The 12,849-nt window shown below is 34.8% G+C and overlaps 1 protein-coding gene across 1 annotated transcript; it reads left to right on the top strand.

Annotated features, from left to right (window-relative positions):
- Positions 1-865: 865 nt before the first annotated feature.
- Positions 866-9,350, top strand: LOC136811881 (organic cation transporter protein-like). The gene is made up of 4 exons (XM_067068506.1): positions 866-1,009; positions 1,954-2,157; positions 4,375-4,608; positions 9,248-9,350. Exons 1-4 carry the CDS (start codon positions 936-938, stop codon positions 9,273-9,275), a joined length of 540 nt encoding a protein of 179 aa, XP_066924607.1. The 5' UTR covers positions 866-935; the 3' UTR covers positions 9,276-9,350.
- The last annotated feature ends 3,499 nt before the right edge of the window (positions 9,351-12,849 follow it).

The raw sequence follows: 12,849 nt of genomic DNA on the forward strand, positions 1-12,849 counted from the left end.
TACAATTTCTTGTATTTTCCAAGGAAAAAAATACATAAGATAATATTAATATGTTTCAAGAAAATTATCTAAAGCAATTTATAGCTACTTTCACCAAGTTGATTTTTCAAGAAAAATAAAACAATGGTAGGGTTATTTGAAAAGCAAATCGAATCGAAACTGTCATTATTTTCAAGGAAAGAAGATCTTGCATTGCTAAAATCTACCACAGTCAAAAGTATCTTGTAAAACTATTTTTATGCTAGGAGTAGTTTAGCCATCGTGGCTAGCCATCGTGCAGACATTCAAGTATGACTCTGATAGATAGACTTTGAATAGCTTTGAAAACTAAGGTATTCACAATTGAAAAAGAAAGCGAGTGACAGTTTCAAAACACTCTTAAGTATGTTCAAAAAAGGAAGATTAGAAAAGGGCAGAGGGCAAGGTTCTCTAAAAAGTGACTGAAGCCGTTTTATTACGGGAAATATCTTTTGACCGTAAAAATCAGATTTTCTTATTTGGGGAAATTCCATTTTGTCATTTTCAGAGAAAATGAGCATTTCTCACGATTGGCTTGGTATTTGTATCTTCTTACTTCTGTTGCCATTTATTCCACTTTCTTATTATATAAGCCTTCAGGTAGGTTCATTCAGCATATAGCTTGTTATTCAGTGATATTTGAAGCCAACAACTTTTAATTTTGCAAGATATTATTTCGAAACTCTATCATCAGTTTTATTAATCGCTGAAATAAAAACAAGTGAAAACAGGTTAAAATACTGTAAACAAGCATAATCTCTAAAGAAAATGCTTATTTTTAATGTAAGTAAGCTTGTTATTCGTTGATTCGTTGACCATTTTTCAAATCATCGAAAATCCACTCTGAATCTCTTAGGTTTTGTTGTGGGTTTTCATACTATGGTTTAACACTGGGCATTGGTACACTATCAGGTGATATGGCTATCAATTATATGTTCATGGGAATCGGTGAGCTGTTAATCACTCTTGTTGTCATTGGTTCAGCTAAACTGTGAGTTGAAAGTTATATTTCTACAAACACGCTTTTTTTTATAAGAATGGTGTTTTTTCATTTCAAAAAAATTCTTACGGTATTCTTAGGTTAAGATCGAAATTGGCAATCTACAGGTTAAAATGCTTTAAAAATGGCATTCTTAATCTTAGATTTAGTTGCTAAATTCCATGATAGTGATATTCCTACCTTATTCCTAATTTTTTGGCCATTTTCATCATGGACATTCTTATAAAGTGTATTCTTATAATAAAAAAGCGTGTAAGTGTTCTGGTTTCATATCAGAAACATTTTTCATATTCAAAACCAAAAGTTTTTAATAAAATGGTACTTGATGCCTCTCCATTTGGTGCCTAGGTATTTAGAGAAGGATCAAGAGTAACTGAGTGGAGCAATCCAGGGAGAGAATTGGCGTCTTCTCCTACTTTTGGGTAGACAGCTATCGAAAGAGAAGCATTCAGGTTTATGTAGCTATAGCGTATCGTGGGGCCCGATCTAAGGTACCCTTTATCAAAAATCCAATGAGGCCTCCCAGGCGTTCGCTTGATAGAGTGATTTATGATTTCAAAAAGCGCAATGCGTGATTAATATGACACATGTCGTATGGGATGTCGTGATTTGAATTTCTTTTTTATTAGGGATATTTAAGCAAAATGGGTGCCGGGTATGTGCGAGCCATAACGGTCCCTTTTCACGCCCTCCAAAGTCCTTCAAAGGGGCACAAAATCTTTAAAAAACAATTGAATCTCTGTAAGTGCTTCAAATTTACGAAAATAAAAATTCGATTCCCTTCCCATAAATTTTTTGAAATTTGGACTAAAATTTGTCTGATTGTAATTTTAACCATTTTCTCCAGCTAATGTTTTGGTTCGAATTACAGAAAGATCCCAATAATAGAGTTTGGAATAAGTTTGACTGTATTCTTTAATCTTCTTTTCTTGTAGATTTGGTCGTAAATATGGTTCCATCATCTTGTTCGTTTTATCTTTTCTAACCTCGTTTTCAATCACAATTTCTTACTTCACCACGTCTGACGAGACTTTCCAAAGTGTAATGAATTGGTTGGCTCTTTTGTCAAGATTTTTCTTGGCTGCTGCCTGGGGACAAGTTATTGTATACACTGCAGAAATCTATCCTACTGTCATAAGGTAAACATATTTTCGTCTTTTCGTAACCTGTCTGTCGGGTTGTAACCACAGATGTCATTTATAGAAAACTGGATAGAGTTTTTCTTTCTCTATTTGTAGCAAAATAAGTCGACATCTTGAATGAAGTGACGTCACAATTTAGCTTGAAATTTGAAGTCATTGCAGTGTCAAATAAACTAAAGCCGGAACTAAGGTTTCTACTGTGGTTTTCAGCAAAGATGGCGGGTTGTTTATGCTTCACCTGCCGTTGCCCTTAAATAAACAGATTACAGCAGGTCTAATTAGTGTTTTATATGAGATATCTGTTTTTCGTAACCCATTCAGATGCTGAGTCATAAGTCACTTGCACATCATTTTCTGAAGGCATTTTTTTATAATTGACCAGTTATAGATGCTTCAACATTTTTCGAGGACATTTTTCATAGGTTTTGTTGCGTTTGAAAAACTTAAACATTGTCTAATTAAGCATTTGCTGAGCATTGAATTCACTCAGAATTTATCAAATTACAACAAAGAATCTCTGTTAACATTACCACTCTATTACAAATAGCCATACTTGAGGCTCAAAATACATATTTTGCTGGTGTAATAGTTATCACACGGTACCGAGTACAAAAAAGGATATATTTTTCAGATAGTTCAGATAATATTTCGTCATATTTCCCATCCCTTAAGGCGAGAAAAATATCCTATATTATACGAGTAAAAGTGTGGTAACTAGTTTGTCATCAACTTGACAAAAATATCAACTACCTTAGAGGAAGAAATTTTGGCGGAAAGAAAATATGGCGGATTCGGTGGATTTCGCCAAAATCCGCCAAATTAAGTTCCCACCAAAATTTATTTTTTCCTCCATCCGCAAAATTAATTTCCCGCCAAATTTAATTTAATTCATGCATTCCCCAAATTTGTGCTATTTCAAGCCTTAAAGCAGTGTTTTTTTGCTCATTTAAAAACGCTTTTGGCCAAAAATATCCTGCAACCGCCAAATTAAATTCCCGTCAAATTTACTTTATCTATCTATCCGTCAAATTAAATTCCCTCTGAAAAAGCTTTTTCGGCCATCCACCAAATTAAATTTTCACCAGAATTTCTTCCTTTAAGGTAACTTTTTTCTCTCCATTTGCGTGTCTTCTTCTTTGTTTTGTTTTTCTCTTCCAATAATTGTTTTCTTTTACTTTTAGTGGGGGCGTACGGTTTTTCGGAATTGCGGAAATCGACCCTTTTTTCTTCGGAATTTCAGAAATCAGGCAAAATTCCTTCAGTATTTCTGAATTCTAAAATTGTTTCGGAATCGGAAATCCAAGAATTTTTGCTTCGAAATTTCGGTATTATAAAGTTTTTATCCCCTTTTTTCGGAATTCACACATGCAAAATCAAATTTGATGAAAAATTAGTGAAAACCAAGCAAATACCCAAAAAAAATTGGTATTTGAATTACAAGTATTTTTTTACGGAATTTCGGAAATTTTGGCAAAAACATTCGGTATTTCGGAAATAGCAAATCCCGTACGCCCTAGACTGGAGTCGTTTATAATGCATGTAATACTAATAATAAACACAAATAATGATACGGGATTTAGTTTGTATAAACGACTGGAAGAATCCGGTGTTCCAGCCTTATAGATACCGGGCCTAGCTACGCAGAAACTTGCGTAGCGAGAAAACAATTTATCAAGCAACAACAAACTCTCAAAATAAAATCAACTCAAATGAAACATTTTTAACACACAAATCCACACATTTTATTTTCAAGAACTTTTTTTGAGCGGGAAAAAATTTTAATTGCGATATTGACACTTTTTTTTTGTTTGGAGTTAGTGCACAAAGGTTTCTAGACGACTAAAATTTAATTTTTTGCTTTATTTCTAATATGTCTGAATTAGTCGTCTAGCTTGCTAGACCCCCCCCCCTTTTATATTTAAAAATGAAATCAAAATCAAAACATTTGAAAAAAGAATCGAATAGTCATTAAAAAAATCAAAACATTTTGATAAGTTGTTGTATACTGGAAACGAAGAGATAACCTTTCTAATCCTAAAATTGTACAAAATATGATCTCTCTTTTAAGAGACCCCTTTTTTGAACGTGGTCTTGTATTTGTACGGTATAATATGAAATACAGCATTTATGTATTACGCGTATTAGCCCGCAATCAGATTACTCATATTTTTCATGTTGATGATAAGAATAATAAAAAAGCTTGTCTCTTGACAGATCTGTCGGATATGGGTTTGTATCCGTCATTGCACGCATCGGAGGAATAGTTGCACCTCAGAACAAAATACTTTTCAACCAATCACAACATCTACCTTTCACTATCAATGGCGTTTTGATCCTCATTTCATCCTTGGTAATATTGATGTTGCCGGAGACGATGAATTCACCAATGGCTGACTATATTGGTGAGAATGAAGAAGGTGAAGCTTGTAATGAAGAATCAAATAAAAGGTGAATATTGCTTACCGCCATGGTAGCTTGCTGGAAATATTTCACTCCTTAAGGCTGGTCTCCACTTGCGCGCGTTGCAATCGCACCTTTTGGCTTCAATCTATTTTGCTCGGAAAAAGAATACGTCATAAAAATGTAGCGCGCGATCGAAAAAAAAGTTGAAAACATCTCAACTTTGTTCAACCGTTACGTCATATCGCGCCAATGGAATTGCTTCATTTTTCTTTTGACTAATAGCGTTGTAGCTTCGCTCGAAAAAGTGCGATCGCAGCGCACGCAAGTGGAGACCAGCCTTTAATCGTAGGGTGAGATTGGCGTCACTTGAAGTCATTGCAGTACTGCTTTAAGGAACTGACGTCACTTTAATAGCGAGGTTAAGCAGGAGTTTATTTTGTGCCGTAAGCGCTCTATACCGTGGGATTTTCGCGGGCTAGCGCCAAACTCCTGAGGCTGCTTGTGTCCTGTGGATTTTGACCTGTACGTCGTTGGTTGGGGAGTGGATCTAGGCCGTGAAATTTCACAAAACAACGGTGTCGAAATTGCTTAGGATCTAAGGCACTTTTTAGCCTACGGAGATTGGACTGAATCAGCTAGGGTCAAAATCACCCGGGAAAATAGATAAACAAAATAAAAAATTTTTTGAAATTTTTTTTTGAGATTTGAAATTTGGAGCTGAGACCAAAGAAAGCTTTTTAATTTACTTGTTATTAGATACTTTCTGTTATATTACAATGAATACACAAAAAGTGAAAGCATTCTTATCGCAAAAAAATGTCAAGATGTAAGTTGTAAATAAATAATCTTTATTACTATTTTATATCAACAACAGCAGACGTTTCTTTGCTGTTTCTGCTCTTGTTTGTATCTACTATAAAATAAAGTTACATGTCTAGCTACTTTTTTGTTGTTGTTCTGTCAAAACCAAACAAACTCTTACATTTTAGCTTTTTTCCTATTTTTCAAAGGAAGTGTATGTCATTTGAGGCACAAAAAATCTATACTACTTTACTAAAGGTGGTGGGAAAAGATAAAATAGGATTTTCTTTCAATTACATAATATATGATTGTCTTTCAACTACTTTCCTCCATAAATATAAATACTTCAAATTTTTCCTTCAATAATAGGGAAATTATCATTATATAATGTTAGAAACAGGGAAAGGGTTTAAAGGGACTCTAGGTTTTGTCAAAAAAGACATAAACATTAGAGAGATATTCAAGTAAGATTTGTTTTTTAGGAGATTTGTGGTTTTAAAAAAAACCGTTTTTTCCACATTCATCACACGTCAATTGATCTTCAGATTGGCTGGAGGTAGTCTTCCAAAGCAGGTGGATCACATTCAAAAAATTGAGCACACTTTGAAGAATACAAACAATTGTGGCAATTTTGAAGGAGGGCTGATACAGCATACTGTTTAGCAACCGGACTTAACCCTGACTTCATCATTTTTTTAAAGTCTGTGAATCGAAACCTTTCGATAATTTCTCCAAAACACCACTCAACTGATACACGAAGACGGGACATAGCTCGGTTGTACTCTTGTTGATCTTCATCTTGAGGATTGTGGAAACCAGTTTGGATGCTTTCGCTTAAAGGGTACGCCGGATCACCATAAACACACAAACGATTCCCATTAACACCAACCGAATACCTTTCAAGATTGTCCAAAATCCCAGACTGTGCTAACAAATACGAATCATGGCGAGATCCTTCAAGTGGCCCAAAGAAGTTTGCTACCATTCCATTGAGTTGATATGGACTGAAATTTGAAACCGTGAACTCTTTTATGCCCATTGTACATCACCCTTTGCATTAATTTCGGGCGGGCTATGGGTCGGAGGGTTCCGTCAATGAATCCCCAGCAGTTGTCAAGTGGGCCTCCTTTGGTGTGGATCCTCTCGGCATAGTGTGTTAGACGCTCAGGAGACAGCCAGGGTTGATCAAACGATTCCAGCAAATGGATAAAGTTGGTGCTTATGTGGTCCAACACATGATTAAATACCGGGTGCGCCACAAAAAAGTTTCTCTCTTTGAGACTAATTTTCTCGGAATCTAAAAACTTTAGAAGAACCACTCTTATATCATTGGAAAGAAGAAAGATAGACTTAAATTTTGATGGGTCATTTATTAAATTCGATTCATTAGATCACAAGTTATGCTCAATTGAATAAAAAAGTTACTTTCAGAAAGTACTCGAAAACGGTAAAAATCGACCTATCAAATTTTTGCTTTAGATTTGGCAATTGCATTAGCCTTTACATGATTATGAGCATTTTTCAGTAACAAAACACATAAATTTTGAAACTGAAGGGTCGAAAGGGTTTAAAATCTTCATCATAATCAATTTAATTTAGTTTTACCGAAATTTTCGTCAAATTTTTGGATCTATACTGGATAAAGTCTATGTAAGGCTGGATCTACCTCGAAACCCATATTTGATGTATTTTTATGAATTTTACCAAATTATTTGGCCTTTTTCTACGGATTTTCTTCCTTTCATTGAAATTCAACCTCCTTTAAATAACAAAAGGTCATTTAGATAGCTAATTATCATTTTTAATGACTGTAACGAAAATACTGATATATCATGAAATCATGCTTATGTTTAATTTGATAGGTCGATTTTTAACGTTTTTGAGCATTTTCCGAAAGTAACTTTTTTATTCAATTGAGCATAACTTTTGATCTAATGAATCGAGTTCAATAAATGACCCATCAAAATTTAAGTTTATCTTTCTTCTTTCCAATGAAATAAGAATGGTTCTTTTAAAACTTTTAGATTTCGAGAAAATTAGTTTTAAAGAGAGAAACTTTTTTGTGGCGCACCCGGTATTACACACAATGTTTCTTTGGGTCGACCAAATTTGGGCATAAGATCAATAAACCTGCAAGGAAACGCCAAACGTCGTAACAACAAACACAATGCCTCAACTGAACTGCACCTCACTCTGTTATGTGTAATAATTTCATCTCCCAAACCAAAAGCTTCAACAAGTCTTATAATGTCAACTTTCTTAAATCTTGTATCCACTCGACACTCTTCCTCTCTGACCACGCATCAAAATCAAATGGCGCCCACCTCTGCAAAACTCTATCATTACGTGCATCATTTCTAACCCCAGCATTAGCAGCTATCATTAATAAATTAAAATCTTCATCTTCAAGCACACCTGCCAAGTAAGCTCCCACAAGTTCATCCACAACATCAACTTCACCATCATCATCATCCTCTTCATCACTATCATCAGCTTCATAACCACTACTAGAATCACCATCTTCGTTGTCATCAACATCACTTACTAAAACCTCATCATCAGAAGACTCAAAACCAGCACCAACATCAGAATCAACAACAACATCAGAATCAACAACAACATCAGAATCTTCATCATCTCCACTGGAACTGTCAACAATCATTTCTTCTTCATTTTGATCACCAACAGCAAAATCAATCTCCATCTCTTCATGATTGGCAGCATCCATTTTAAAAGCACTTTATTCTTAGACGTCTGAATAAGTCTGAAAAAGAAAGCTGAAAAACAAAAACCAAACAAAATTTTTTGAAGCTGGAACCGAAAGTGAAAGGCGGCAAAACAAACATTACGTCACACGGCATAGATAGCCTCTCTGCTTAACTGTTTTTTTCCTTAATACCGTAACGTTATAGGAGTCAGGCTAAAACACCCCGGACTGAGCCTAAAACCTTACGGTACGGCACAAAATAAACTCCTGCTTAACCTCGCTAATGTAATGAAAACACGCAAGTGGCATACTGACTGATCATTCGTCACTTACATTACCAATCAGCCGTTGGGTCCACAATGTAATGTCAAAAGACATTGCAATGGTGCATATCATGAATAAACTGTCAGCAAAGTGAAAATGAATGGCATCAATGCCATGTCTTCTGATACTATATCAGAGATCCAGTCAAAATGTCATTTGCAATAAGTCAGCCCTCACTCTAATCTAATGTCAGAAGACTTTACAATGGGGCCATATTATGACTCTAATTTTCTGCACATTAAGAAGCATAGGACGACTGCTGAAATTATTCAGCACAATTAAATAGTACTATAGGGTTTCAATTGTGATATTTCTCCTATGAAAAGGATTTTCGATCTTTGTATTGCGTCAGGTATTGCGTGTCAAAAGCGTTCGAAATGTTCATCACCACACTTTACAAATAAGTTAAGATCCATTTTGAGAAACTTCTTTGTCGCCTAGTATTGATATGATGGGTTTCTTTAAATCAAAAATTCTTCGCGCATTCTTAGAATGCAATATATTGTCAAGGACAGAAGCCAAAACGATCAATAAGGTTTTACTTTATCCGTTTTTAAAGATATAAGATTTTGCATTGAAACCTGACAACGTACATTAGAGGAAGAAATTTTCACAGCTCAAAATTCGGAAGTTTCGCGGAATTTGATTTCGCGGTCGAGAGTGCGTTTTGTTCACAATATGAACAATTTTGCTCTGAAAAGACTAATTTTTTAAAGGGCAAATATTTGTGTTTCGCGGGATATAATTTGTCAAAAAACCGCGAAAATTTGTTCCGCGAAAATTTCGTGTACTTCTCTGATATATAGAAGGGGTTAGGTGCTGGTTATTCAAACTTTTGTTTTCATTTTACAGGTCCAATCAAGTGATCCCGTTTAACTAGAAAACACCTATCAGTGACGATGCTAAATCTGATTGAATCCTTTTATCATCTTGTCAAAGATCAGGCGTTAAAAATGAAGACATCTATTTTGGAGACGGATTTGGTCCAAAGGACTTCATCTGAGTTTTTGATTTTTCTAAAACAGCGATACCCCCGGGTATTACAATAGAATTCCCTCAAGGAATTTCTAAGAGATTTTTATTGTAATACCCCCGAAACAATCCCACAATGCATCGCTTTTTTAGAAAAGTCGAAAACTTCGATAAGATCGATTATAAGAGGACCCAATTTGGGCAATTTTGGAATTTTATAAGTTTTGAATTTTTGGAATCGGTTCTGTCCTTGAAAGTGTTATGTTTTTGTTATTCCCTAAAAAAAAGAGAAGACTGTAAGCTATCCAACGAACTATAAACGAGCTTCTAACTCCTAAAGGCCGGTCTCCACTTGCGCGCGCTTCGATCGCACTTTTTCGAGCAAAGCTTCCGCGCTATTTGTCAAAAGAAAAATGAAGCAACTCCATTGGCGCGATCTGACGTAACAGTTGAAAAAAGTTGAAATGTGTTCAACTTTTTTTTGAGCGCGCGCTACATTTTTATGACGTAACCTTTTTTCCAAGCAAAAAGGATTTAAGCCAAAAAGTGCGATCGCAGCGCGTGCAAGTGGAGACCGGCCTTAAGATCCGGAGATAAGGCTTTAAAGTTTGAACGAGCGATTTTCTTTAAAAAATGACCGTGGCACTTTAAAAGGTTAAAGGAAAGGTCTGAAATATCATTACTTATTAATATCATTAATGATATTATCTGAAATATCATTACAGTGTGTAGAATTCGTTTTCAGATTCTTTTTCATTTTAAAATTTTTTTACCAGTGTAAATACTACTTGCGATTTGCTTTTTACAAAGAGAAACTTTATATTTTTCTAAAAGATTTTGGTTTATTTGTTGTATGGCCCCCAAAACGTAGGTGGCCCTCTAACGTGAATTCATAAAAAAAATGAGGATTCTGACCATTAGGTTATGGTCAGAATTAGACAACTTTTGTTTATTTTGAAAGAATAATGGTTATCTTTAAAAATGAGTGTGATTTTGTTGGTTAAGACGGATTCAAATGCGCGTCTGGAGAACATGTTACAGCATCAAAATTAGATACTGGGATGATACTGTAACAGTTTTATCAAACAAAGTTAAGCTCAAAACCCTCTATGTAAATAATGTTTCTAAACTATGGTTTCAATTGTAAACCTACGTTTCGGGGGCCATTACAAAAATTTGACGGATTTTAGGTAAATTCACAAAACCAACCAAATTTCATTTCCGCCAAATTTTCTCCCTTTAACTAAAGATAATTTAGAATGCTGCAAATACCAAAGGCTTGAAGTTTAGACCAAACGGTTTACGGACACCATTTCAAAATTCTTTCAAATCAAACTAGCCTATGGGGAAGGGAAAGCCTACTACGTTCCAGACGCCCTATTTGAGAGATGCAAAATAAGGGAATAAAACTGCCAAAAGGATTTTCTGTGTTTTGAAAGGACACAGTCAAATGTGCGTTTTCTTCTCTGCTTATCACCCGGTAATGGGTGGCGAAAATCTTATTTACAAAATGGCTAGAAGATAGGATGAAAATACTGTAATATACATTTAAAAAGAATATAAAGATGTTACAAATTCGGATATACTGACTTTTAGGAAATTTTTTTATATTTTTAGATATTGTTTTTTATTGCTGTTCAAAGTTCGATTTTCTCTCTTGAAGATTTGAGCTTATGTATCGTATACTTCGAAGTTAATAAAGAAAGTTTTCTTTTTGATTTTGTGGCACTCTCAAATCAATACTATGTAAGCAAGCCATAACTGTTAATAGATAGATGACACGTTTTAAGTGGGTCCTATTCGTTCGCAACCCGGTTCTTTGTTGGGGTCATCTCTGTATTGGAACCATACTTCATTAAGGGTGTTGCATACTTTAAGTTGACAGAATCGATCTTTTGTACAAAAATTGTAAACACGTCTCGGGTCTCCTTCAACGATATTGAAACCTTGTCCTTTATCTCCCAATTCTACATCCGTTTTGTTTTGACAGAAATTGTCAGGATCTATATAAAAAAATAATGTAACAGTTTGAGCAAATTTATTACTTCAATAAAGTCAACTCTTTCTAATCCGAACCTATCTCTATTGTTAGAATCAATTTGTAATTCGAACTAAAATTCCCTTAGGCATGAAATTGGTATGAAAATTGAAACTTTTTTTATATTTCTTTGTCAGCCAAGCAAGATGCCTATAGGTCCAATAATTAAAGATAATTCATCTTGATCGTTTGGAACGTCTCAGGAACACTATACTGCGTTCGTGAACGTTCAGGAACGTCTTAAGACCATTCTATTTCATTTTGTCCTGCGATTTGTTTGCGATGACACATTTTATTGAGTAAATACTCTAAGGTATATATAGCCAGGGGGTGTTGGAAAAAATCTCAAAACTTAATAATAGGGGGGGGCTTGGAATAAAAATGTCATGGGCGTCCTTGGTGGAAAGTTTTTAAAAAGGAAGTTAATACAGCAGAATTACGACAAAAGAAGGAACTTTCAAAAACATTTTCCCAAAAATTAATAAGCGGAATTTTTGGAAAAAGAATGTCCTGGGTGAACAATTTTGCGATACGTGGGACTCTTTTTTGCAAAAAATGTGACCCTGAATGGGACTGAAACTCAAGAATCTTTCTCAAAATTCCCAACTTTTTTTCTAAATATCTCCGAAAACGTACCCTACGAGGGACTGGTCAATATTTTTTTGTCCCCCTTGGGTCCTTACAGAATAAAATAATGCCTGAAAAAATAAATTTGAAGGGAAGAGAGGGGATTCGAATTGGCAGATGGCTAGAAAGATTTTGGCAGGAATCTAATTTCGCAGAAAAACAAAACTAAATTTTGAGGGGAACTTAATTTGACTAATTTCAGGTAAATTCACAAAACCAGCCAAATTTCCTTTTCGCCAAAATCTATCCCTTTAACGGAAGAAAATTCAGAATGCTGTAAATATAAAGGGCTTGAAGTTTAGACCAAACGGTATATGGGCGCCATTTCAAAATACAGGTCTTCCATCATACAAAAAGTATTTCAAATCAAACAGCTTGAAGTAACCTATGGAAGGCAAAGCCTACTACATTTCAGATACCCTATTTGATGAGCCCCCCCAGCCATCTTTCAAATAAAGCAAACAAATTTTCCAAAATCACGTTATCATGAGTTAAACTTCTATTCTATCACGATCACGCAATCACGCACTTTAAAAATCTTAAATCACGAAATCACGAACTTGAAAAACGCCAATCACGTCATCAAGGCATCAAGAAAGCATCAAGAAAGCATCTTGATAGATGCACAATAAGGATATAAAGTAGCCAAAAGAGTTTTCTGTGTTTTGAAAGAACACAGTCAAATGTGTATTTTCTTTTCTGCTTATCATGCGGTAATGGGTGGTGAAAACCTTATTTACAAAATGGTTAGGTATCTTCTATAGTAGAAATGCATTGAGATATCTAAAGATAGGATGAAATAATATACATTTAAAAA

This window comes from Clytia hemisphaerica, unplaced genomic scaffold, assembly GCF_902728285.1.
Source record: "Clytia hemisphaerica strain Z4C2 unplaced genomic scaffold, Clytia hemisphaerica genome assembly, whole genome shotgun sequence".
Classification (NCBI taxonomy): domain Eukaryota; kingdom Metazoa; phylum Cnidaria; class Hydrozoa; order Leptothecata; family Clytiidae; genus Clytia; species Clytia hemisphaerica.

What these genes read in the sequence shown, in the direction of transcription:
- LOC136811881 (XM_067068506.1), top strand. Translation starts at nt 936, where the DNA reads ATGGCTATCAATTATATGTTCATGGGAATCGGTGAGCTGTTAATCACT. An exon ending in ATCTATCCTACTGTCATAAG is followed by an intron (nt 2,158 to 4,374) that starts GTAAACATATTT and finishes GTCTCTTGACAG; the next exon opens with ATCTGTCGGATATGGGTTTG. An exon ending in AATGAAGAATCAAATAAAAG is followed by an intron (nt 4,609 to 9,247) that starts GTGAATATTGCT and finishes TTCATTTTACAG; the next exon opens with GTCCAATCAAGTGATCCCGT.